At 41.4% G+C, this 27,753-nt stretch overlaps 1 protein-coding gene across 1 annotated transcript; it reads left to right on the forward strand.

The window, feature by feature from the left end:
* Positions 1-1,440: 1,440 nt before the first annotated feature.
* On the forward strand, positions 1,441-27,531 carry LOC115226044 (inactive peptidyl-prolyl cis-trans isomerase FKBP6-like). Its single transcript, XM_029797015.2, has 14 exons — positions 1,441-1,505; positions 9,340-9,442; positions 11,796-12,011; positions 13,594-13,683; positions 15,293-15,424; positions 16,467-16,537; positions 17,213-17,272; positions 19,585-19,644; positions 20,724-20,921; positions 22,188-22,297; positions 23,152-23,237; positions 24,544-24,637; positions 25,565-25,691; positions 27,137-27,531. Exons 1-14 carry the CDS (start codon positions 1,488-1,490, stop codon positions 27,224-27,226), a joined length of 1,455 nt encoding a protein of 484 aa, XP_029652875.2. The 5' UTR covers positions 1,441-1,487; the 3' UTR covers positions 27,227-27,531.
* The last annotated feature ends 222 nt before the right edge of the window (positions 27,532-27,753 follow it).

A 27,753-nucleotide genomic window follows, 5' to 3' on the forward strand; every position in this document is an offset into this window, starting at 1 on the left:
TGTTGCTGGCCTGAAGGAAGGAAACTTGATTGCAGCTACTTAAAGAAGATTGTATATGTGTGGATATATATACTCTTTTACTCCTATACTTGTTTCAGTCATTTGACTCTGGCCATGCTGGAGCACCGCCTTTAGTCGAGCAACTCGACCCCGGGACTTATTCATTGTAAGCCCAGTACTTATTCTATCGGTCTCTTTTGCCGAACTGCTAAGTGACGGGGACGTAAACACACCAGCATCGGTTGTCAAGCAATGCTAGGGTAACAAACACAGGCACACAATCATATACACACACATACATATATACGACGGGCTTCTTTCAGTTTCCGTCTACCAAATCCACTCACAAGGCATTGGTTGGCCCGGGGCTATAGCAGAAGACACTTGCCCAAGGTGCCACGCAGTGGGACTGAACCCGGAACCATGTGGTTGGTTAGCAAGCTACTTACCACACAGCCACTCCTGCGCCTATATATATATACACTAAATATACACAATTTCTATATATGTTTAATAAAGAACCATGTAATTCACACCCTGAAAATTTTATTTCTGTAAAATGTTGGGAGCGGGTGAAACTTTCGAGGCTTCCACCTCACCCCACTGCATTTTTCGAACCGCAAAAAGGGTTTTCTACCTTGTTGGGATGGGTCATGTTAGTATATCACAGGAATTCATTCAACAAAAAAGAAAAAAAAATCCAATTCGTCACCCCCTTTTCCGAACCAAAATAAGGGATTTGCAGCATAATTCGGGTAAGGAGGTTAGAGTACTTGATTCCACGCAAAAAATCCGAATTAAAAAAAAATATTTTTCCTTAGTGACAATTCCGGGGAAGGGGGGCTACCCACCACCTTCCGGATCAATTCCAAACCAAAATATGGGATATGCAGCATATTACGAGGTCAGGGTACTTGATTCCACGCAAAAAATCAGGGGTTTCTTTTGTGAAAATTCCGGGGGTGGGTGGGTGGCATAACACCACCCACCCCAACCCCAGTGCCGGACCAATTCCGAACAAAAATATGGGATTCGCAGGATATTAGGAGGTCAGGGTACTTGATTCCACGCAAAAAGATCCGAGTTTTTTTGTCTTTTTCCTTAGTGAAAATCGTGCGGGTGTTACTCTGTAATTTTACCCTCCATTTCTACAGCCGAGTGAACTGGAGCAACCTTAAAATAAAGTCTCCTGCTCAAGAAAACAACACGTTACCCGTCTGGGATTCGAACTCACAACCTCACGATCGTAAGCTCGACGCTCTAACCACTGAGCCATGCGCCTCCCACACAGGAAAAACTGAAGAGTTACTGAATCAAGGGGACATAACTAGCCACGAGCGTCAGTTCACACAAGAAGACTAAAGAGTTACTGAATCAAGGGGAGGTAACTAGCCACGAGCGTCAGTCCACACAGGAAAAACTGAAGAATTACCGAATCAAGGGGACATAACTAGCCACGAGCTTCAGTCCACGTTTGGCCGTCGACCATGGAAGGTCTTCTAAATGTAAGTCAGTCTTTCATTTTTCCCCTTTATGTATCTTATATCCTGCCTAAGTCCACCTTAGAATCCATCACAGATATTCACAACTATCAACTCGACCGTATTTTCAATTTACCGATTGCAAACTCCCGCCAGAAATCCTTCGCCACGCGGACTTTTTCGCGGGCTTTCCAACCCCTTCCCCGCGGTTTTTCAAACCCCTTCCACGCGGTTCGGGTTTAAAACATCTAAAAAAGTGAATTTATCTAAAATATTTACAGTATTTCTCTGAGAAAATACATCTTCCTTTGCTTTAAACAGTTTAATAATTTCCTTTATATCATCCACAATATTTGGTTGAAGAAGGATAATGAGTTCTTTTAGATTAAAATGTTATAAATTAGACCCCGACTCACAACGTGGGGGAGATTTTGCTGTTTCTTGTAGCACGTGGGGGGGGGGGCGACCCCCTTCGTTTCTTTGGTATTTAATTTACCTTATCTCGAACATTCATGACTGACAAAATTATTTCACTTAATTCTTCATTGCTTTCAAATAAAAAAAAAAGCCGACGGCAGTATATATGTGTGTGTGTGTGTCTGTGTATATGTGTGTGTATGCTTGTGTCTGTATATATGTGTGTGTGTATGCTTGTGTGTCTGTGTATATATGTGTGTATATATATATATAATAAAAGGGTAAATAATTTTTTCGATGGTTATGTCGTATACGGAGCCCCCACATGTAGAAAATGGAAATAAACAGTCTCTGACTGCTATTTCTAATTCTTTCGGTATGCGGCAGAGCAATCTGTTGCCTGCCCTTTTTCTTATGTTCTGTGTATATATATATATGTGTGTGTGTGTGTCTGTGTTTGTCCCCCTAGCATCGCTTGACAACCGATGCTGGTGTGTTTATGTCCCCGTCAATTAGCGGTTCGGCAAAAAGAGTCCGATAGAATAAGTACTGGGGTTCGATTTCTTCGACTGAAATCCTTCAAGGCGGTGCTCCAGCATGGCCGCTGTCAAATGACTGAAAGAAGTAAAAGAGAGAGGCAGTGTATTAGAAGAGGAATAGGTCTGAAACATTTGCTTGGTCCTTGCTGGACAACCCATGCCTGCGTCCACCCTTAACACCACGTGTAGAATTTACCCAAGGCTGTCAACACCACCAGAAGGCCCACAACACGTACATAGAACTGCCAAACAATTTCTTTTCCCCTTCAACAGGTTCTATCTTTATTTAACATTTGTTCCAAAGCAGATCAAACGAGAAAAACCTCCCATCACTTTCCATACGAAATCTGGACAAATTTCGATCTCCACTTAAATACAGAGGTCCCTTAACGGTTCTACCTAAGTACAGGTGTTACATACAAAACATTTTAAATGCACGCTGTGTACACGTGTAATGAACACCCTAACAGTAACCCTTCCTTTTAAATTATTAGGATCTTTTCATTTTGAACGGCAGTTTTCAACATAATTTCTAGTTAATTAAACACGTTTAAACTTCGTTTACTGGTAGAATGTGTCAAAATAAAATTTTTTGGCGATCTTTCGTCTCTAGTAGACCTTTTGAAGTAAAATTGGCGATCTTTCGTTTGTAGTAGCACGTTTCCGTCATCAGATCGCCGTAAAATACATACATATACACATACACCGAGTAAAAAATTTCAGTTATCTCTCTCTTTCACACATTACTTTGTCTCTTCACACACACTAACAGAAGCACTTCACTTGCACAACATACTGTCTATCTCCCACACCCCATCAAACACACACACACACACACACATGTACATCAATGCTTCACATGCACGGTAACTTCAAAAGAACTTCCCTCGTCATACAATCGCTTTCTCTTAGTCTCTTTCGCTCTCATTACTTCATAACTTCCCGCAAGCCCATATGTAAAAAAAAAAAAAAAGAGGTTTTACGGAAATCGACGGAAAGGTCTACTAGAGACGAAAGATTGCCCAAAACATTTTAAATGCACGCTGTGTGCACGTGTAATGACACCCTAACAGTAACCCTTCCCTTTAAATCGTTAGGATCTTTTCCTTTTGAACAGCAGTTTTCAACATAATTTCTAGTCAACTAAATACTTTAAAACTTCGTATATTGGTAGAATGTTTCAAAGTAAAACATTTTTTTCTCTTGGCTTTCTTGAGAAAATTGTAATTTGTAAGTTTAACGTAGTTTAATTTTTCGAATTTTAACCAATCGATTGGCCTCTATTGAGCTAAAATCATTTGCTGCGGCTAAAACCGAGACGTTGCTAAGTCCATGCAGCTTAACTACGAGAACAAGCAACACTTCGGGAGGCATTGATGTAAGGAAGCTTTTTTCCCCTTCTTTTTTTGTACATTTGGATATTTTCTTTATGTAATTTCTTTCACCATCTATTTATATGTTTGCTTGTCTATCTCTCTTTCTCCATGTATTATCTCTCTCATATATATATATATATATATATATATGGGGCAAGCAACAGTTTGCTTAGCCACATACCGAAATCTACCCGGAAATAACGGATGATTTTAAAATTAATAATTATCTACCCTGATATATATACACACATACATAGATACAGTTGAAACACTCCTGTCCCAACGTGGGACCTTGGAGACTGCTTTAATGAAAGAAAGTATAGCAAGTCCCTTAATATTTGATACTCAATATTTCATCTATTCAATAAGACAATCAATACTTCATTTCATTTTACTATATATACATTATTTATACTATATATTCTATATTCTACATTAATACTATAAAGAATATAAATAAAACCAAAAAAACAGTTGGAATTCCTTAAAACATTACGTTATATAATTAGGGTTCAGTAAAATAATTTACTTTACCACACACCGAACTTTTAGAAATAGCAGCCAAAAATTTCTTAGCTATTTTTTCTACTATAAGAATAAGAGATTTTTCTTATAGTAGCTAAGATTTTTTTGGCTGCTATTTCTAAAAGTTCAGTGTGTGGTAAAGTAAATTATTTTACTGAACCCTAATTATATAACGTAATGATTTAAATATACCTTGAATGGTCCTCTTACATACTGAACACTACTTGGTAAAATTAATTAATAATTAATTAATTTTACCCTTTTATTATTGATTATATATATATATATATATATATATATATATATATATATAATTAATCAATATAGGGTGGCAAAAAAATTTGTAGAATTTTTTTGCCACCAGCGGCCTAGTGGGAAAAATTAAATAGTCATAGACCATTTTTAAGTTCAACATCACAATCAAGGAACGGCCATAATAGGCCATTCACCCACTAGAAATAACAGCCAAAAGCTTTTTTGGCTGTTATTTCTAGTGGGTGAATGGCCTATTATGGCCGTTCCTTGATTGTGATGTTGATATATATATAATATATATAATATATATACAAAATAAGAAATTCACCTTAATCAATAATCAACTACCGCATAATACCCAATCACATAGTTTAGTGGTTTAATAAATTATGTGAATGGTTATTATCTGGTAGTAGTTGATTATTGATTAAGGTGTATTTCTCCATTTTCTTATCTTGTATTAATTAGTAATTTGTGGTAAATCATTTTACCTTCGCCCATAATAATACAGTAAATGAATTGATTGCATCGCAATCCTTAACATTTATGTATTAACTTTGTTGGGTACTTCACTAGCAGTTATCCCATGGTGGGTTGCACTCACAACCCCTATCTCAATTCGTATATATATATATCAAGGGTGGAACATAATTAATTTAATAAAAGTAATAAATTTCACCTAGTAGATTTATCGGTATGGAAAAGACCATATTTGGTAAGGTTTATAATAATTATAATGAAGGGTTAATTGCTACAAGTTTCTCAAAACCACATACGGAAAATATTAGAAATAGCAGCCAAATTGATCACTATTTCTTCTACTAATAAAAAAGTCTCCACAAACAAACAAACACATATATATATATATATATATATATATATGTATGTATATAAAATTAAGATATGTCTAGATCTGTCTAACTTAATAGCACCACCTGATAGCCTCGAGTTTGACAAAAGCTTTGTGAGTGGATTTGGGAGATGGAAACTATAAGAAGCCTATGATGTGTGTATATATATATGTATATATATATTTACAAAACAATTTTTCATTCAAGTAACGGAACGCAAAGCCCCTAGATCGGCTTTTATTAACATCGAGGGCAGCAGCAAAACTGCAGATTTTTTTTCCACCACCCCGACTTTAGATTATCATAACTTGCAGGAAAATGGATATGTTTTATTGAAATTCCCTACAAATGTACCTCGGACTATGTAGATTCCGAGGAGATACGATAGGAAGTTTTGGCGAAAACAATTGGGGGTTGTTTTTGAGAACTGTTCCCCAAACGGGTGCGTTTCGGACGGAACAAGTCGTCCATGTTTGTTTCATTTTCTCCGTTTGTGCATCCGTAGATTTCTACCGAAGCAACAACAGGCAATAACGGCAAATGATTAACCCTCACCAGGAAACTCGTTATGCTAAAAACTACAGCTAAAGGGTCTGGTACCCAGAAATATACTATTATGGCGACTTAGCTGTTGCACACGAATGTTTTTTTGGCACTGTCATGCTTATAGCTGTCAGAAGTGAAAGTCAACTTCGTGTATTTCCGTCAGGTTTATACCTTCGTTAATTTACGTACCACCACGCTGTTAGGTTTAATCTAGCAGTATCGCCGGCGTTGCTCGGGTTTGTAAGGGAAATAACTATATAAGCATTTTTAGAGAGTTATATCAAAAAAATGCATTAAAATGGAAAAAAATGATGGTAAATTTTTTGAAAAATCGTTGACTCATCGTAGACATTTTTAGAGAGTTACTTCCCTTATATAATGGCGAAAAAATGCATTAAAATGGAAAAAATGATGGTAAATTTTAAGAAAAAGTCGTAGACTCATCGTAGACATTTTTAGAGTTACTTCCCTTATATAATAGTGAAAAAATGCATTAAAATGGAAAAAAATGATGGTAAATTTTTTTTTAAATCGTAGACTCATCGTAGACGTGCGCTAATACCCAGAAGGGCTCGATATGAATCACGACTATAAGATACCCGGTTTTGGTTAAACTGCACCGCAAAATGTGGGATTACCTTAGGAATCTAAATCGTAGGAGACAGACACACAACTTCACTTTTATATATAAAGATACATTTCATTCCATGTTCTGTTTGAACTTTATAAATAAATATATTCTTGCAGTGTGTGTATATGTGGCTATATGTCTGACTAATGTGTGTGTGTCTGTATTTATTGTATGTGTGTATAAGTAGTTATCATCATCATCATCATTTAGCGTCCGCTTTCCATGCTAGCATGGATTGGACGGGTCAACTGGGGTGTGTGAAGCTGGAAGGCTTCGTCAGGCCCAGTCTGATCTGGCAGTGTTTCTACGGCTGGATGCCCTCCTAACGCCAACCACTCCGCGAGTGTAGTGGGTGTTTTTTACGTGCCACCTGCACAGGTGCCAGACAGAGCTGGCAAACGGCCACGAACGGATGATGCTTTTACGTGTCACCGGCACGGGGCCAGGCGATGCTGGCAACGGACACGAACGGATGGTGCTTATCCATTATAGTAATATTTGTCTGTTGAAATCCGTTTTAAGGCGGTCAATAGTTTAATTAAAGATGTGTCTATACATGTGTATATATATATATATATATATATATATATATGTGTGTATACATTACACATGAAATGTATTTATTTATTTTACTTTACTTGGATCTTTTCCTTTTGAACGGCAGTTTTTAACATAATTCTAGTTAACTAAACACTTTAAAACTTCGTATACTCGTAGAATTTGTTTATAAAACATCTTTTTCTCTTGGCTTTATTGAGAAAATTCTATAGTTTGTAAGATATTTCGTCTGAAATTTCGAGCATTTCGGCAATTTTAACCAATCGCTGACCTCCATTTGGGGTGAAAAGATTCCGTGCTGTATGAATATGTCCCTCGTTTTAGAAACAGATTGGGTTTATTTACATTTGTGAAGAAAAAAAGATACCCTTCCCCACCCCCACCCCTGAAACAGATTGAAATGCAATAGATCGATACTAGGGTTATAACTATGGGTGACAATTTCTTACGACACCGCTACAGAAAATGGGATTTTTTTCTAGCAGTGTCAAATGAAAATGTCACCCATAATTATGGCCCTAGTATCGATCTATTGCATTTCAATCTATTTTAGGGTTAGGGTTGTGGTGGGATTAGGGTATCTTTTTTTCTTCGCAAATGTAAATAAACCCAATCTGTTTCTTAAACGAGGAACATATTCATACAGCACGGAATCTTTTCACCCCAAATGGAGGTCAGCGATTGATTAAAATTGCCGAAATGCTTGAAATTAAAGTGGAAATATCTTACAAACTATAGAATTTTCTCAATAAAGCCGAGAAAAAAATGATGTTTTATAAACACATTCTACCAGGATACGAAGTTTTAAAGTGTTTAGTTAACTAAATTCTTTGTTATATTTAAAATAATTGAAAGAAACACAGAGCATCTCAACAGAAATACGGTAATGAAAGGGTTAAATCGGATAAATTGAGTGGAGTTTTGAGTTTAATGCTTGTCTCCATAAATTTCTTTTTGAAAAACAAAAAACGGCGTAGAGCAGAAAGAGATGTAAGCCGATATGAAATAAGTTGAGGTATGCCTACACACACACACACACACACGTGTATAGGCAATCAGTGAATATTAAGGTCAAGGTGCAGGTTTTACAGTTTGCTTAGGAATCAGTTCGTGTCTGGGCGTTTGTTCTTTTTCCTGCCTTGACATGTTTATTTATCCCTTAATAGACAAAACTGATCCTTTTTAACAAAAGGACATGTCACTCGAAGGGTACAAGAGGATCTGAAACAGCTGTGTGTATGTATGTGTATTTGTGTAATTATGTGTATAAATACGTCTACATATATATGTGTGTGTAATTAATATTCTCTCTTTTTACTCTTTTACTTGTTTCAGTCATTTGACTGTGACCATGCTGGAACACCGCCTTTAGTCGAGCAAATCGACCCCAGGACTTATTCTTTGTAAGCCTAGTACTTATTCTATCGGTCTCTTTTGCCGAACCGCTAAGTTACGGGGAAGTAAACACACCAGCATCGGTTGTCAAGCAATGTTGTGGGGACAGGCATATATACACACACACATACATACATATATACATATATATGACAGGATTCTTTCAGTTTCCGTCTACCAAATCCAGTCACAAGGCTTTGGTCGGCCTGAGGCTATAGCAGAAGACACTTGCCCAAGGTGCCACACAGTGGGACTGAACCCGAAACCATGTGGTTGGGAAGTAAGCTACTTACCACACAGCCACTCCTACGCCTGTAATATATATATATATATATATATATATATATGTACATATATACGATGGGCTTCTTTCAGTTTCTGTCTACCAAATCCACTCACAAGGCTTTGGTCGGCCCGAGGCTATAGCAGAAGACACTTGCCCAAGGTGCCACGCAGTGGGACTGAACCCGGAACCATGTGGTTGGTTAGCAAGCTACTTACCACACAGCCACTCCTGCGCCTATATATATATGTACATATATACGATGGGCTTCTTTCAGTTTCCGTCTACTAAATCCACTCACAAGGCATTGGTCGGCCCGGGGCTATAGCAGAAGACACTTGCCCAAGGTGCCACGCAGTGGGACTGAACCCGGAACCATGTGGTTGGTGAGCAAGCTACTTACCACACAGCCAAGCAGTATTAATATGGAAAGGTAATATTTATTCCCCATTTTAAGTGTGTTGTAATCTCTCTTTGGACAGGCCAGTGACAATAAGATGGAGCTGAAGGATGCAATCAATTTATCGGATCTTCGAGAAAGCTCCGAGGCCATGTTTGAACTGAAGAAAGGTGAAATTCAAAATGGTAGGTCGTATATTTTGTCCTCTACCTGTCTGTCTCACCTGTACATTATTACACGTGTCCTTTATCTCACCTGATCACGTGTCTGTCGGTAGTGTACACCACATTGCTGAAATACCTCTGTCTCCGTGTAGTATCTCGTATGTCTCACCTGCTGATGTACTTCTGTTGTCCGTCTCATTCATACGTGTATATGTGTGTGTATATTTGTATATATGTATATATATGCATGTATATGTGTGTATATTTGTATATATGTATATATATGCATGTATATGTGTGTATATTTGTATATATGTATATATATGCATGTATATGTGTGTATATTTGTATATATGTATATATATGCATGTATATGTGTGTATATTTGTATATATATGTATATATATGCATGTATATTTGTATATATGTATATATATGCATGTATATGTGTGTATATTGTATATATGTATATATATGCATGTATATGTGTGTATATTTGTATATATGTATATATATGCATGTATATGTGTGTATATTTGTATATATGTATATATATGCATGTATATTTGTATATATGTATATATATGCATGTATATGTGTGTATATTTGTATATATGTATATGTATATAGATATATGCATAAGAGTAAAAGAGAGTAAAGAGTATATATTTCCATCTTTCCGCCATCGGCGGTGTCCTCTTCTTCTTCTTCTGCTGCTGCTGCTCAAACTTGAAAATCGCCATTACAAATTCCCAATTCAACTTCCTTTCTTCTTCAACTCAACTTCCAGTCGATACCCACAGCAAGTTTAAAGATTTATCTTATTATTTTTCCGTACATCGCACAACAGACATTCATTCGCTGTTACAACATACATTTATACGTTGCCACTGTTAAATGTCTCAACTTGTACAATAACTTGATTTGTCTTTCCTATCTTTCTCTACGAAATTTAGCCTTTAAGGCTACCTTTAAGGCTAACTCAACTCTAGAATATCTGTATCTCTGGAGATATGCTGTGACTGCAAAGACCCGGGCTGCTTTCTGCAGCAATTCCACATGCCCCCTACCCATTTAAAGTACCCCGGATCCCGTTGCCCCCGTGCCGCTGGCATGTTAAAAGCTCGAACCGATCGTGACCGATGCCGGACCCCCCGGCCCCTGTGCAGGTGGCATGTAAAAAGCACCCACTCCACTCACGGAGTGGTTGGCGTTAGGAAGGGCATCCAGCCGTAGAAACTCTGCCAGATCAGACTGGAGCCTGGAGTGGCCCCTGGCTTCCCAGACCCTGGTCGAACCGTCCAACCCGTGCTAGCGCGGAAAACGGACGTTAAACGATGATGATGATGATGATATGTGTGTGTGTATATTTGTATATATATATGTATATATATGTGAGTGGATGTGTATGTGCATGTACATATGTTTGTATATATGTGTATATTTGTGTGTATATGTATATACATGTGTGTATATGTATATACGTGTGTATATATGTGTATATGTATATACGTGTGTATATACATGCGTATATGTATATGTGTGTATATGTATATACATATAAATGCTATAATGGAGAAAGCTGCTTATTAATTAGGTATGTAACAATTACTAGTGACGGCGCATGGCTCAGTGGTTGGTGCGTCGAGCTTATGAACGTGAGGTTGTGAGTTTGATCCCGGACTGGGCTGTGTGTTGTGTTCTTAAGCAAGACACTTTATTTCATGTTGCTTCTGTTCATTCAGCTGTGATTGTGATTAGTAAGCAAGCTACTTACCACACAGCCACTCCTGCGCCTATATATATTTATACATGTATATATATATATATATATATATATATATATATACTCTTTTACTTGTTTCAGTTATTTGACTGTGGCCATGCTGGAGTACCACCTTTAGTTGAGCAAATCAACCCCAGGACTTCATCTTTGTAACCCTAGTACTTATTCTATTGGTCCATTTTGCCAAACTGCTAATTTACGGGGGACGTAAAGACACCAGCACCGGTTGTCAAGCGATGTTGTGGGACACACACATATATGTGTGTGTATATATATATATATATATATATATTATATATATATATATATACATACATACATATACATACATACATACATACACACACACATACATACATATATACGACGGGCTTCTTTCAGTTTCCTTCTACCAAATCCACCCACAAGGCTTTAGTCGGCCCGAGGCTATAGTAGAAGACAGTTACCCCATGTACTACACAGTGGGACTGAACCCAGAACCATATGGTTGGTAAACAAGCTATTTACCACACAACCACTCCTGCACCTTGTATATATATGTATATGGATGTTTTTCTACACAATCTGTTTATCTTTGTGTTTCTTCAGATTCTGAGCTTCAAGACCTGGAAGGTGGTGACCGCTGGAATCACGAGGACTTCAAGAACTTGTACAACGATATAGCATTTGACAATGACATCATCACAATGCCATACGCGGAGCAAGCCCTCAACATGACCGACATATCTGGAGATGGAGGTGTCCGCAAGATCAAGGTTAGGTCTGGACAAGGACCTCTCGTACCATCCGATGCTGTCGTCCAAGGTAAGCTTACCTCATCTCTTTCAGTTTGACAGGCACACACCTGCCCCTAAATATACTCTGTGCTACTAAGTCCGGATGCTGACAGAATCGTTAGCATGGGCAAAATGGTTAGCGAGCTGGCAGAAACATTAGCACGTCTGGCGAATTGCGTTGCGGTATTTCGTCTGCCGTTACGTTGTGAGTTCAAATTCCGCCGTGGTCGACTTTGCCTTTCATCCTTTCGGGGTCGATAAATTAAGTACCAGTTACGCACTGGGGTCGATGTAATCGACTTAATACCTATGTCTGTCCTTGTTTGTCCCCTCTATGGCTTTGTGCCAAAATTTGAAACCAATCTATGTACAAGTGTGGTTGCATGATGAGAAGTTTGCTTCTCAACCATAGTTTTGGGTTCAGTCCCACTGCATGGAACTTTGGGCAAGCGTTTCCTGCTGTAGCCCCAGGGCAACCAAAGCCTTGTAGGCGGAAACTAAAAGAAGCCTCCCATATATATATATATATATATAGATGGCACCATCATGGATTCTTTTCATGTGGTACCAGCACGGGTGCTTACCATGTGGTACCATCATGGATGCTTTTTATGTGGTACCAGCACATGTGCTTTCCATGTGGTACCATTACGGATGGTTTTGATGTGGTACCAGCACAGGTGCTTTCCATGTGGTACCATCACGGATGCTTTTGATGTGGTACCAGCACAGGTGCTTTCCATGTGGTACCATCACGGATGCTTTTGATGTGGTACCAGCACAGGTGCTTTTCATGTGGTACCATCACGGATGCTTTTGATGTGGTACCAGCACAGGTGCTTTCCATGTGGTACCATCATGGATGGTTTTGATGTGGTACCAGCACAGTGTGCTTTCCATGTGGTACCATCACGGATGCTTTTGATGTGGTACCAGCACAGGTGCTTTCCATGTGGTACCATCACGGATGCTTTTGATGTGGTACCAGCACAGGTGCTTTTCATGTGGTACCATCACGGATGCTTTTGATGTGGTACCAGCACAGGTGCTTTCCATGTGGTACCATCACGGATGCTTTTGATGTGGTACCAGCACAGGTGCTTTCCATGTGGTACCATCACGGATGCTTTTGATGTGGTACCAGCACAGGTGCTTTTCATGTGGTACCATCACGGATGCTTTTGATGTGGTACCAGCACAGGTGCTTTCCATGTGGTACCATCACGGATGCTTTTGATGTGGTACCAGCACAGGTGCTTTTCATGTGGTACCATCACGGATGCTTTTGATGTGGTACCAGCACAGGTGCTTTTCATGTGGTACCAGCACAGGTGCTTTTCATGTGGTACCAGCACAGGTGCTTTTCATGTGGTACTAGACAGGGTGCTTTTTATGTAGTACCAACTGGTACTTTTTACATGGTACCAGCACATGTGCTTTTTATGTGACATGAGCATGACTGCTTTTTACATGGTGTCAGCTTGGTGCCCCTTTTATATGGCACCTTCACAGATGCCTTGTACATGACTCTAGCACAATAACAAAATCATTAATCCTTAAGCAAGACATAACGCTTTAATTTGAACCCCTTTCCCCTCTTTCTTCCCCAGTGCATTACACGGGGTTCTTTGAATTTGCTGATGAGCCCTTCGATTCCAGCAGACTGAGGGGGGAAGTCTTCAAGTTCCGGCTAAGAAAAGGTGAGTTAATTCTTCATTGTTCTAACGTATGTTTGTATGATCCCTAAATGTTGTTATGTATTCTGGGCTGTTGTTGTTTAACCCCAGGCTATCCCTGATCCCGTGATCTTATGATCAAAGTTCTTGCCTGCGTGGGTATTATTTATTGCAGCTGTTGCCATCAGAGTGCAACAGATAGCACCAGGTATTGCATTGCATCCTACAGTTTCACTATCTCCTAGCACCAGGTATTGCATCCTACAGTTTCACTATCTCCTAGCACCAAGTATTGCATCCTACAGTTTCACTAACTCCTAGCACCAGGTATTGCGTCCTACAGTTTCACTAACTCCTAGCACCAGGTATTGCATCCTACAGTTTCACTAACTCCTAGCACCAGGTATTGCGTCCTACAGTTTCACTAACTCCTAGCACCAGGTATTGCGTCCTACAGTTTCACTAATTCCTAATCCTGCTTCAGTGTTTTATCAACCCCTGAAAAGACAAAGTGTGATGCCAAACCTCCCCAAGAATTATGTTAAGGGTATGCGTGTCTGTGGAGTACTCAGCCACTTGTATGTTAATTTAATGAACAGGAAGAGGATGTGACAAGAACGACCCTTTTGGGGTGGGGGGTCCTAGGCAGCATGTAAATATCCAATATAGAGAGCCAGAATAAACCTAAGTTTAAAATGTTGACACAAGGCCAGCAATTTCAGTGCCGGGTGGGGGAGTTGATTACTTCAACACCCCCCAGTACCCGAAGGGACAAGTTGACCTTGGAATAATCTATATCTATAAAGCTGAAGTTGTCTCTGTGTGTGTATGTGGCAGGTTTGGTAGCCTTCATCTGACACTATCTCCTCCGAGACCCTGCGGCGCAAGTTGACCAAATTGAGAGTATGATAGAAGAAGGCTTGCTCTTCCTTCCGTAGAAGATAAAATTCAAATCAGACTATGTTAACACCAAAAATTATTTACATCAAAAAGGTGCTTTTTTTCTATGAAAATCCCTCTTTTTTACGATTTTTTGACTGCTGTGTTGCCATTTTTCAGTATATTTTAACCAGAAAAATGTTCACACAACCCTTTCGTTACCAACCCGGCCAAAGCTGGCTCTGGCTCTGTAGTACAAATGTCTTGTTTCCATAAGTTTTGAATTAAAATCTTCCACCAAACCTTAGTCGCAATTTATGTTCCTAACACTTGTTTAATGGTGAACTAAGTTATTTTACTAAATTCTTTGTTATATTTAAAATTAATTGAAAGGAACACAGAGCATCTCAACAGAAATATAGTAACGAAACGGTTAAAAAGAATAACAAGCTACATACTGCAAAATTTTTACTTAGAATTCCAATTCTAAAGGGCCAAAAAGAATTTTTTTTCTCCATTCTGTTAATAGAAAGAATATTGACCAACAATTGAAGTCGGCATTACACATTTGCAGCACATTCAGAGTAAACTCGACCATTGCCACTCTTATACTGTTATCCATAGCTAGAAACTATGTCAAAACTTTGTTAACGCGACATCAAAGTCTGCCGTTTTAAGCACAACTAAAAGACAAACCCGGGCAACGCTGGGCAATACTGCTTCAATCATTCCAACGATACTCTCTTCGTTACAGATATGGTAATCCCAGGCTGGGTGATAGCTGTGACCACCATGCAGGTTGGAGAGCTGTCGCGGTTTCTAATCAGCCCCGAGTATGGATTTGGTGACTTTGGGTGTCCACCGAGGATCCCCCAGTCCATCACAGGTCAGTATTTTCCATTTATTGAATTGAATTTTACCATTTTGGTGCAATCAATCATGTGATAGATTATTGATTTTCATTGAGTCAATCACTGGTCGATGGCAGTTGTCGACGATGCATGACTACTAGTTAGGGTGTGGGTTCCTCCTGGGCCGGGTGATGTATTGGGTCCCTAAGCCAGGCATATCCTTTCCTCTGGTGCTCCAGTTGGAAATGTGTTCCACTGTGGCTCTACAACAACGTCCAGCAAACTGGACTCTCCCACCTTTCACAAGAGATGACACAGGTGGTAGTTTCCCATATATTTGTACTTTGGTTGGATGACACTTCCACAAGAGAACCCTAATCATCATCATCATCATCATCATTGTTCAACCGTGGTCGAGACAATGGAATTTACCATGCTATGCCAGACTTCACAGTCCATCATGGCATTACGGAGGTCCTGTTGCTGGATGCCTGTATCCCTGGAGATTACATCAGGGTAGGAGAGTGTGCGCCCTCTGGTATTGCGAGCATATGGCTTCCAGAGGAGAAGAGTAGAAATTACTTCGTTTTCAGCTCCACAAGGTCATTACCAGTGTTGTTGGACTGACTCCTGTGCAGGTGGCACGTAAAAAGCACCATTTGAGCGTGGCTGTTGCCAGTACCGCCTGACAGGCCCTCGTGCTAGTGGCACGTAAAAGCACTCACTACTCTCTTGGAGTGGTTGGCATTAGGAAGGGCATCCAGCTGTAGAAACTCTGCCAGATCAAGATTGGAGCCTGGTGCAGCTATCTGGTTCGCCAGCCCTCAGTCAAATCCTCCAACCCATGCCAGCATGGAAAGCAGACGTTAAATGATGATATATATGTATATATTTGTGTGTTTGCATGTTTCACGATTAATTCAAAAGAATGTGAATAAATGAAACCTTCAGTTTGACAAAGAAATCTGGGAGGGTTTTAACCACCACACATCCAAGGTTGACTGCTATTTCTAGCATTTCCCTTCTACCTCCACAGGACCTCAAATATTCCTGTCTTTCTTTCTTTCTCTCTTTCAGCTCTCTTTGAGATTGAACTCTTGTCCTTTGTCGAAGACGCTGGCATTGAAGATTATTTTCAAATGACGGAAGTAAATATCTCTTCTCTTCATTTCACTTCTCCCCTTCACTTCTCTCTGTTTCTCCTCTTCATTTCCTCTTCGCTTCTTCTCTTTGTTTCTCCTCTTCATTTCCTCTTCGTTTCATTTCCTCTTCTCTTCGTCTCTCCTTTTCGTCTCTCCTCTTCGTCTCTCCTCTGTCTCTCCTCTTCGTCTCTCCTCTTCGTCTCTCCTCTTCGTCTCTCCTCTTTGTCTCTCCTCTTCGTCTCTCCTCTGTCTCTCCTCTTCGTCTCTTCTCCTCGTCTCTTCTCTTCGTCTCTCCTCTTCGTCTCTTCTCTTCGTCTCTTTTCGTCTCTCCTCTTCGTCTCTCCTCTTCGTCTCTCCTCTTCGTCTCTCCTCTTCGTCTCTCCTCTTCGTCTCTCCTCTTCGTCTCTCCTCTTCGTCTCTCCTCTTCGTCTCTTCTCTTCGTCTCTTCTCTTCGTCTCTCCTCTTCGTCTCTTCTCTTCGTCTCTCCTCTTTGTCTCTCCTCTTCGTCTCTCCTCTTCTTTCCTCTTCTTCTCTCCTCTTCTTTCCTCTTCTTCTCTCCTCTTCGTCTCTCTCCTTCGTCTCTCCTCTTATTTTCCTATTCATTCCACAATTTCTTTCATTTCTTTCCATCCTTTGTTTCTATCTAGTTTTTCATTCACTTTTTGGTTTCCCATTTTCCAGGAAGAGAAAAGTCAGATTCCATTTGACCAAATCCTAAAGATTGCCAACATGGAGAAATCGGTAAATAGACCTCTTTTGTTCTACACCCATTTCTACTCGCTTACATACATGTATATATTGTCTGTCACTGACTTGTTTCAATCATTGGATTGCGGCCATACTGGGACACCATCTTGAAGAATTTTTCTTTGAATGACTCAACCTCTGTACTAATTCTTCTTCTAAGCCTGGTCCTTATTCTACCAGTCCCTTTTGCCAAACTGCTAAACCCACCAAAACTGATTGTCAAGCGGTAGTGGAGGGGTCAAACATAGACACACAGACACAACAGGTCGCCAAGTAACTTGCTGAAGATCTCTCTACTGGGATGAGTAGTATTGATGGACAGAAAAGTGTCTTGTATTATATATATATATATATATATATATATATATATATATATATATATATATATATATATATATATATATATATATATATATATATATGTGGCTGTGTGGTAAGTAGCTTGCTAACCAACCACATGGTTCCGGGTTCAGTCCCACTGCGTGGCACCTTGGGCAAGTGTCTTCTGCTATAGCCCCGGGCCGACCAATGCCTTGTGAGTGGATTTGGTAGACGGAAACTGAAAGAAGCCTGTCGTATATATGTTTATATATATATGTATATATATGTGTGTGTGTTTGTCCCCCTAGCATTGCTTGACAACCAATGCTGGTGTGTTTACGTCCCCGTCACTTAGCGGTTCGGCAAAAGAGACCGATAGAATAAGTACTGGGCTTATAAAGGATAAGTCCCGGGGTCGATTTGTTCGACTAAAGGCGGTGCTCCAGCATGGCCGCAGTCAAATGACTGAAACAAGTAAAAGAGAAAGAGATATATATATATATATATATAGATATAGGTTGTTGTTGACTAATGACCACAATTGGTTCCAACTGACTGGTCCTAAGTCGAGTTGATCGTAAGTTTTCCTATAGGGCTGCATTTTCTTTCTTTTTTATTTATGCGCCCTTTTCAAGCCTAGCCAGGTTCACGGGCCTGGTTTCCCTGTTTGTATGGCATATGTGTTCCCCCCCAGCTGGACGGGTCGCCAGTCCATCGCAGCGTTACTCAAGAAACAGGAAGAAAGAGTGAGAGAAAGTTGGGGCGAAAGAGTACAACAGGGGTCGCCACCACCCCCTGTCGGAGCCTCGTGGAGCTTTAGGTGTTCTCGCTCGATAAACACACAACGCCCGGTCTAGGAATCAAAGCCGCGATCCTACAACTGCGAGTCCGCTACCCTAACCACTGGGCCATTGCGCTTCCATAGGGTTGCATAGATTTGTTTTATATTTTTACATTCTTACGGTACATTCTCAGGTAAAAGTCACACACAGCATTCTGTATTATATTATTATACTGGCATTGCGAAGACCTGTTGGGGCAAGTGAAATCGGAATCGAAATTGAACCAATCCTATGACTGGCACCCGGCAGATGCCAGGACCCCTGGACTGGAGATACGTAAAAAGCACTATCCGAATCGTGGCTGAAGCCAGTGCTGCCTCGACTGGCTTCTGTGCAGGTGGCACGTAAAATGCAATCCGACCGTGGCCGATGCCAGTGCCGCCTCGACTGGCTTCCGTGCAGGTGGCACGTAAAATGCACCAATCCGACTGTGGCCGATGCCAGCCTCGCCTGGCACCAGTGCAGGTGGCACGTAAAAAGCACCCACTACACTCACGGAGTGGTTGGCGTTAAGAAGGGCATCCAGCTGTAGAAACATAGCCAGATAAGACCGGAGCCTGGTGCAGCCTTCTGGCTTCCCAGATCCCCGGTCGAACCGTCCAACCCATGCTAGCATGGAGAACGGATGTTAAACGATGATAATGATGGTGATTAGTAAAAAAAATTTGGAGTCTCAATCATTCGTCTTATAAACAAATATGAGGTTACCTCAATGTCTCCGCAACAGGATAGTCATCCAACACAGTGGCGGTCGATGATTAAACCTAGGGGGATTGTTTATTAGCTGACATCATCCACAGAATATAAACTTTTCTAAAAAAACTCTAAGAGTAAAAGACGTTTTATATGACACATTCTACCTATCTATCCTAACAAACACACACCCTAACCAACCTGTCCTTATATACACACAAGTATACACACCCACTTACCTGTCCCAATTTGTAAAACGCCTTAGCGTTGTTCTTGTCAATTGCCAGTATACGGAGTTCGAAAGTGTTTAGTTACAAAACATTATTTTCTAAATCTGCCGGTCAAACGGTAAAGATCCGATTTTCTTTTATCTCCTCTGTGTTGTATAATGTAGAGCTGTCTGTTAAGTTAGACACAAATAATCTCCATTTTTACTTCTTTTTCTTACAGTTTGGTACAGAATTCTTTAATGCCAAGAAAATTCGAAAGTCTTACAACAAATACCGTTTGGTAAGTACTGTTCTGTTGTGAGGTGGTTCTGTTGTTGTTGTGGCATTGTGAGGTGGTCATCTTTTGGTCATGGTGTTGTTAGGCGGATGTTTTGTGGTGTTGGGAAGCAACTGTCTTGTGACTGGTGTTGTGAGGTCTGCTTATCCTGTTGTGAGGTGGTTCTGTTGTGGTTGTGGCATTGTGAAGTGACCATCTTTTGGTCATGGTGTTGTTAGGCGGATGTTTTGTGGTGTTGGGAAGCAACTGTCTTGTGACTGGTGTTGTGAGGTCTGCTTATCCTGTTGTGAGGTGGTTCTGTTGTGGTTGTGGCATTGTGAAGTGGCCATCTTTTGGTCATGGTGTTGGGAAGCAACTGTCTTGTGACTGGTGTTGTGAGGTCTGCTTATCCTGTTGTGAGGTGGTTCTGTTGTGGTTGTGGCATTGTGAAGTGACCATCTTTTGGTCATGGTGTTGTTAGGCGGATGTTTTGTGGTGTTGGGAAGCAACTGTCTTGTGACTGGTGTTGTGAGGTCTGCTTATCCTGTTGTGAGGTGGTTCTGTTGTGGTTGTGGCATTGTGAAGTAGCCATCTTTTGGTCATGGTGTTGTTAGGCGGATATTTTGTGGTGTTGGGAAGCAACTGTCTTGTGACTGGTGTTGTGAGGTCTGCTATCCTGTTGTGAGGTGGTTCTGTTGTGGTTGTGGCATTGTGAAGTGACCATCTTTTGGTCATGGTGTTGTTAGGCGGATATTTTGTGGTGTTGGGAAGCAACTGTTTTGTGACTGGTGTTGTGAGGTCTGCTTATCCTGTTGTGAGGTGGTTCTGTTGTGGTTGTGGCATTGTGAAGTGGCCATCTTTTGGTCATGGTGTTGTTAGGCGGATGTTTTGTGGTGTTGTGAGGTGGTTCTGTTGTGGTTGTGGCATTGTGAGGTGGTCATTTTTTGGTCATGGTATTGTTAGGCGGATGTTTTGTGGTGTTGGGAAGCAACTGTCTTGTAATTGTGATTGTGGTGTTGTGAGGTCGTCTGCTTGTTATCGTGTTGTTAGGTGGTTCTGTTGTCTCCCCTAGCTAATCCTTCCTTCTGCTGTTCCCATTGCAGGCCCTTCTGGTACTCGACGAGTATGTGACGTGCAACAGTGAAGAGGAACGTCAGATCCAAGGGTTACGCCTTTTGGTTCTCCTAAACATGGCCCTCTGTTGTCTCCGTCTCAACAATGCCACCAAGGCCATCACATACTGCCAGAAAGCTCTGGCAATTGACAAGAACAACGCTAAGGCGTTTTACAGATTGGGACAGGTAAGTGTGTATATTTGTGTGTAGGGTGTGTATATTTGTGGTTAGGGTGTGTGTTTGTTAGGGTAGATAGGCAGGAGCATGAGGGTCTCAGCTAATCTTCATCTCAATCAAAGGAGAGGGGCTTTCTCCGTCCGGGTTGCGGATCCGTGGGATAAGCTGCCGGACGAGATGGTGAAGATGCCGACGACCGCTCGGTTCAAAGTCTCTCTTGACCAGAAATGGCCTGAACTCTTTACATGAACACCCTCCCTGTACATAACTCCATGTCACCCTACATGGCCTTGCTTTTTGCTTTTTGAGCCAAAAAATTAAGTTAACTTAATACGACCAATGAAACAGCTTGCTCGTGAAATTAGCATCCAAGTGGCTGAGTACTCCACAGACATGTGTACCCTTAACGTATTTCTCAGGGAGATTCAGTATGACACAGAATGTGACGAGGTTGACCCTTTCAAATACAGGTACTACTCATTTTTGTCAGCTGAGTGGACTGGAGCAACGTGAAATAAAGTGTCTTGCTCAAGGACACGTGTCGCTGGGATTTGAACTCACGACCTTACAATAGTGAGCCGGATGCCCTAACCACTAAGCCATGCGCCTTCACTAGGATAGTTAGGTGCATGTGTGTATATTATGACGATGATGTGTGTATCATCATCATCTGTTTTCTGGATTGGATGGTTTGATTGGAGCTGGAAATGGGTGGTGTTTTAAGTACCACTAGTATGGGTGCTAGTTACATGACACCAGCACCAGCCACAACTAGGATTTAACTTGGCGTTTTGCTCGTGTATATATGTGTGTGTGTATATATATATATTATATATATCATCATCGTTTAACGTCCGCTTTCCATGCTAGCATTGGTTGGACGGTTCAACTGTCTGGGAAGCCAGGAGGCTGCACCAGGCTCCAGTCTGATCTGGCAGTGTTTCTACAGCTGGATGCCCTTCCTAACGCCAACCACTCTGTGAGTGTAGTGGGTGCTTTTTACGTGCCACCGGCACAGGTGCCAGACGAGGCTGGCAAATGGTCACGATCGGATGGTGCTTTTTACATGCCACCTGCACTGGTATCAGATTTTGATTTTGATATATATATATATTTGGACATGTATGCATATACAGATGTATTTGTGTATGTGTATTAAACTAATGAATGTGTGTTTTGAGATTTAGCTGCTATGTCTAGAAGGTTAAGTGATCACCTGCCTCAGGGTGTTATTGTTGTTGTTAATGATGTCTGTCTGTTTGTCTCCTTCTGCAGGCATACCAGATGCTGGGCAAATACGACGAGGCAGTCACCAACCTGAAGCTGGCTCAGAAGTTGCGGCCAACAGATCCGAATGTTTCACAACAACTGCAGAAACTGCACAGGTGAGTTAGGAGGGACCAGGGTTGGCACAGGTGGGCCGAGGTAGGTTGGAGGGACCAGGGGTGGTGCAAGTGGGCCGAGATAGGGTGAAGGGACCAGGGTTGGCACAGGTGGGCTGAGGGAGGTTGGAGGGACCAGGGTTGGCATGAGTGGGCCGAGGTAGGTTGGAGGGACCAGGGTTGGCACAAGTGGGCTGAGGTAGGTTGGAGGGACCAGGGTTGGCATGAGTGGGCCGAGGTAGGTTGGAGGGACCAGGGTTGGCACAAGTTGGCCGAGGGAGGTTGGAGGGACCAGGGTTGGCACAAGTGGGATGAGGTAGGTTGGAGGGACCGGAGTTGGCACAAGTGGGATGAAGTAGGTTGGAGGGACCGGGGTTGGCACAAGTGGGATGAAGTAGGTTGGAGGGACCGGGGTTGGCACAAGTGGGATGAAGTAGGTTGGAGGGACCGGGGTTGGCACAAGTGGGCTGAGGTACGTTGGAGGGACCAAGGGTGGTGCAAGTGGGCTGAGGTAGGTTGGAGGGACCAGGGTTGGCAGAAGTGGGCTGAGGTAGGTTGGAGGGACCTGAGTTGACACAAGTGGGATGGAGTACGTTGGAGGGACCGGGGTTGGCACAAGTGGGATGAGGTAGGTTGGTGGGACTGGGGGTGGTGCAAGTGGGGTAAAATAAGCTGGACTCTTCGGGATTGGGTGGGTGGACTGACCATCCTGTTATTTTATCAAGCAATTAAACCTGCTATGTCCAGTCACGATATTCTATTTGCTTTAAATGTTCAAACCTATTATACTCGAGGATTTCCTGTACCCTCACACTCACTCACTCACTCTCTCTCTCTCTCTTTCTCTCTTCCCTCAGTGATGTCCTCCAATACAAAGAAGACGAGAAAGCAATGTACAAGAAAATGTTTTGCCAAACCACAAAGAAATCACAGTCATCTTTATGTAAGTACGAGCAAATCGACCCCCAGGACTTATTCTTTTGTAAGCCTAGTACTTATTCTATTGGTCTCTTTTACTGAACCACTAAGTTACGGGGACGTGAACACATTAGCATTGGCTGTCAAGCGATGTTGGGGAGACAGACACACATACATACATATATATATATATATATATATATACGACAGGCTTCTTTCAGTTTCCGTCTATCAAATCCTCTCACAAGTCTTCGGTTGGCCCAAGAAATCCACTCGCAAGGCTTTGGTCGGCCCGAGGCTATAGTAGAAGACAGTTGCCCAAGGTACCATGCAGTGGGACTGAACCCAGAACCATGTGGTTGGTAAGCAAGCTACTTACCACACAGCCACTCTTGAATGGCCTTCTTTCATGTTCCATCTACCAAATCCTCTCGTAAGGATTTTGGTTGGCCCAAGGAGCCACACAGTAAAACTGAACCTGGGACCATATGGTTGGGAAGCAAGCTTCTTACCACACAGCCATGCTTATACATATACACACACACACATACCCTGTTCAACATCCTGCCAAACTACTTCATAGATTTGCGAGGGGTGGATGTGGAGGTCTTCAATGAATGTCAAGACCCAATTTTTCTCTGGGGTAGTAAACAAACCCACACCGTGGCAGGCGGCACAAAGAGCAGCAGCTCTATCCAACCCACTAGTTGGCAAAGAAGCCCGAAATTTATTAAAAGGCAGTGCTCCAGCGTGGCCTTGGCCCCTGACAAATTAGTTAAAGATCATCATCATCATCATTGTTTAACGTCCGCTTTCCATGCTGGCATGGGTTGGACGGTTCAACTGGGGTCTGGGAAGCCAGGAGGCTGCACCAGGCCCCGGTCTTATCTGGCAATGTTTCTACAGCTGGATGCCCTTCCTAACGCCAACCACTCCAAGAGTGTAGTGGGTACTTTTTACGTGCCATCTGCACTGGTGCCAGGCGAGGCTGGCATCGGCCACGGTCGGATTGGTGCATTTTACGTGTCGTCTGCACGGAAGCCAGTCGAGGCGGCACTGGCTTCGGCCACGATTCGGATAGTGCTTTTTACGTGCCACCGACACGGAAGCCCGTCGAGGCGGCGCTAAGGACTTAGTTTTGTTGTGAAACTATTTTTTGGATATATTCTGTATTCTTTGTCATATGGCACCAGTGTCAGACTGGATGGTCACATCTGGAACATTTTTGTTATAGGTCCACTAGATCGGCTAAATGACAATACAAACAACAGCAACATATTTTTTATTCATTTCTAAGATTTTTGTCTCCTTTTTTTGTTTCTCTTGTGCAGTTCCTTCGAATCGGGAGAACATGGTTCAGGAATCGGACGAGAAAGTTGTCGAAGTTTCTGAAGAATTTAAAGAAAACGTCAACAAGTACCTTAAGTGAGTGTCCTGTCGTTTACATTGAGGGTCATCATCATCATCATCATCATCATCACCATCATAATCACTATCACCGTCATCATCATCACCACCGCCTGTGCCTCCAATAGAAAGGATTATTATTATTAAGGCAGTGAGCTGGCAGAATTGTTAGCATGTTGGGAAAACTACTCAGTGGCATTTTGTCCCTCTTTGTTCTGAGTTCAAATCCCGCCAAAGTCAACTTAGCCTTTCATCCTTTTGGGGTCAGTAAGTTAAGTACTAGTCAAATACTGGGGTATCAGTGTTATTGGCTTACCCCCCCCTCCCACGCAATTACTGGCTTTGTGCCAAAATGTGGAACGAATATTATTGAGGTTTTGCCTGTAATTGAAAAAAGGTATTATAAAAGGAGAAAGGGGCTCTCTACCCCCCTTTTGACTAGGTTCCCGTGGCTTAAGTACCTTAAGTGAGTGTCTTGTCGTTTACATTGAGGGTCATCATTATTTAACCCTTTAGCATTCAGATTACCGTAAATCCTCAAGTATAGCCCGCCCTTGTGTATAATACGCAGGGGATTTTTAGGGGGCTGTACCTCTGAAAAACCTAAACCTTGTGTATAATACGCACCCCTTCTCTAACTAGAGTAGAAGGTTTTTATAACATCCTTGGTTTGTAAAAATGTATACGCTAACGTCCTTTATTATTATTGTATATGGGTTTTTCTATGTGAGACCTTTCCTTTTTTCGAAGCGTCTCCTCTATTGGGAGTTTTGTAAATTGTTGAATTTTTTCGTTGTTGTAAAGCTTGTTTACATGGCCCTTTTTTCTTTCGAAAAACGGACAAAACCTTTTTGTCCCTTTATGTTTTCCGATCATGTTTGTCACCCCTTGTGGCCAATAAAAAGAATTAATTATTATTATCATTATTTATTTTTGCTATTGCAGGAACTTCCTCTCAGACAATTGCCGGAGTGAGTGTCCAATGCCAGCCTCCAGTATGACCGTGGCCGAGATAGCCTATGTCCTCGAAATGGTTGACGATATGAAACTCACAGCTGTACAGACTGGTTCGGTGAGTTTGGTTGGCTTCTTGGATATCGTGGCACCAGTGGCGCCACCATCCTCATCTCTAGATCCTTCCTGTCACATACTCTTTTACTTGTTTCAGTCACTTGACTGCGGCCATGCTGGAGCACCGCCTTTAGTCGAGCCAATCGACTCCCATGACTTATTCTTTGTAAGCCTAGTACTTATTCTATCAGTCTCTTTTGCTGAACTGTTAAGTAACGGGGTGTAAACACACCAGCATCAGTTGTCAAGCAATACTAGGGGGACAAACACAGACACACAAACATATATACACACATATATATACATATATGTATACATATATATGACAGGCTTTCAGTTTCCGTCTACCAAATCCACTCACAAGGCTTTGGTCGGCCCGAAGCTATAGTTAATTTACGGGGATGTAAACACACAACATTGGTTGTCAAGCGATGGTGGGTGGGTGGGACACAAACATATACACACACATACATACATACATACATATATATACACACACACATACATATATATATATATACACACATACATATACATATATGTATACATATATATGACAGGCTTTCAGTTTCCGTCTACCAAATCCACTCACAAGGCTTTGGTCGGCCCGAAGCTATAGTTAAGTTACGGGGATGTAAACACACCAACATTGGTTGTCAAGCGATGGTGGGTGGGTGGGACACAAACATATACACACACATACATACATACATACATATATATACACACACACATACATATATATATATATACACACATACACACACACACACACATATACGATGGGCTTCTTTCAGTTTCCGTCTATCAAATCCATTCACAATGCTTTGGTCAGCCTGCGGTGCCGCGCAGTGGGACTGAATCCGGGGAACCATGTGGTTGGTAAGCAAGCTACTTACCACACAGCCACTCCTGCGCCTTAATTAAACAATTTAATAAAATACTTAAGTCATTAATTAATTTGGAGCTTAGAACATAAATTAACATGATTTTACGAGGGAGTATTTTAATTGCAATCATTTTTAAGCAGGAAATTTGTATCATGGAAACGATGGCAGATTTTGTATCAAAAGGAGTGTTGGTCATAAGTGGCTCCCAAGTTAGTTTTATGTTACTTGATTGGGAGTACAGCCTCAGTCTAGTTTCTGTGGAAACTCACTTGATTTACTCCCCAACCCCACACCACTTAGTGTTTAACTTCACTCAAGATAGTCTACAGCTCCACTCCAGTTGATTCACAGCTCCACTCGGAATACATCCTCAGTTTGATTTCTGTTCAATCTCACTTGATTTACTTCTCACCCCCACTCCGCTTCGTGTTTAACCTCACTCAAGATAGTCTACGGCTCCACTCCAGTTGCTTCCGCAGCACCACCACTCATGTGACTCTCCAGCTTCACTCCACCGATGTCTCTCCCCTAACCCCCTCTATTCGTCTATTTTCAGGGTGAGAACATCCAGATCGAAATCCGTAAGAACCGCAACAACACGAGCAACAACAGGAGAGTGAAGAAGCGTGAAACGGTGTGGCGGTGAATTGTTACGAGGTAGGAGACGCACAGACAGACAACTGTGATTACACATCTCCACACATACATGCTTAAATATGCATACACACACTGTGTGTGTGTGTATATATTCACATACATACTCGTATATATGTATAAAATTAATACACAGCTGAAAGATATACAGAATAGTTTCATGCTATTATGGTACTGTATATGGATTTACAGATTATGCCGTTTGTGTTAAAGCTATCTTTCAGGTGCTGTTTATGAATTATAAGATACTAGCAGTATCGCCCGGCGTTGCTCGGGTTTGTAAGGGAAATAACTATATAAGCATTTTTAGAGCAAAAAAATGGAAAAAAATGATGGTAAATTTTTTTTTTTAAAATTGTAGGTTCATTGTAGACACTTTTAGAGAATTACTTCCCTTATATAATAGCAAAAAAAAATGCATTAAAAATGGAAAAGAATGATGGTAAATTTTTTTTTTTAATTGTAGACTCATCGTAGACATTTTTAGAAAGTTACTTCCCTTACATAATAGCAAAAAAA

This window comes from Octopus sinensis, linkage group LG29, assembly GCF_006345805.1.
Source record: "Octopus sinensis linkage group LG29, ASM634580v1, whole genome shotgun sequence".
Classification (NCBI taxonomy): domain Eukaryota; kingdom Metazoa; phylum Mollusca; class Cephalopoda; order Octopoda; family Octopodidae; genus Octopus; species Octopus sinensis.

What these genes read in the sequence shown, in the direction of transcription:
- LOC115226044 (XM_029797015.2), top strand. An exon ending in ATCCGATGCTGTCGTCCAAG is followed by an intron (nt 12,012 to 13,593) that starts GTAAGCTTACCT and finishes TTTCTTCCCCAG; the next exon opens with TGCATTACACGGGGTTCTTT. An exon ending in AACGTCAACAAGTACCTTAA is followed by an intron (nt 24,638 to 25,564) that starts GTGAGTGTCCTG and finishes TTGCTATTGCAG; the next exon opens with GAACTTCCTCTCAGACAATT.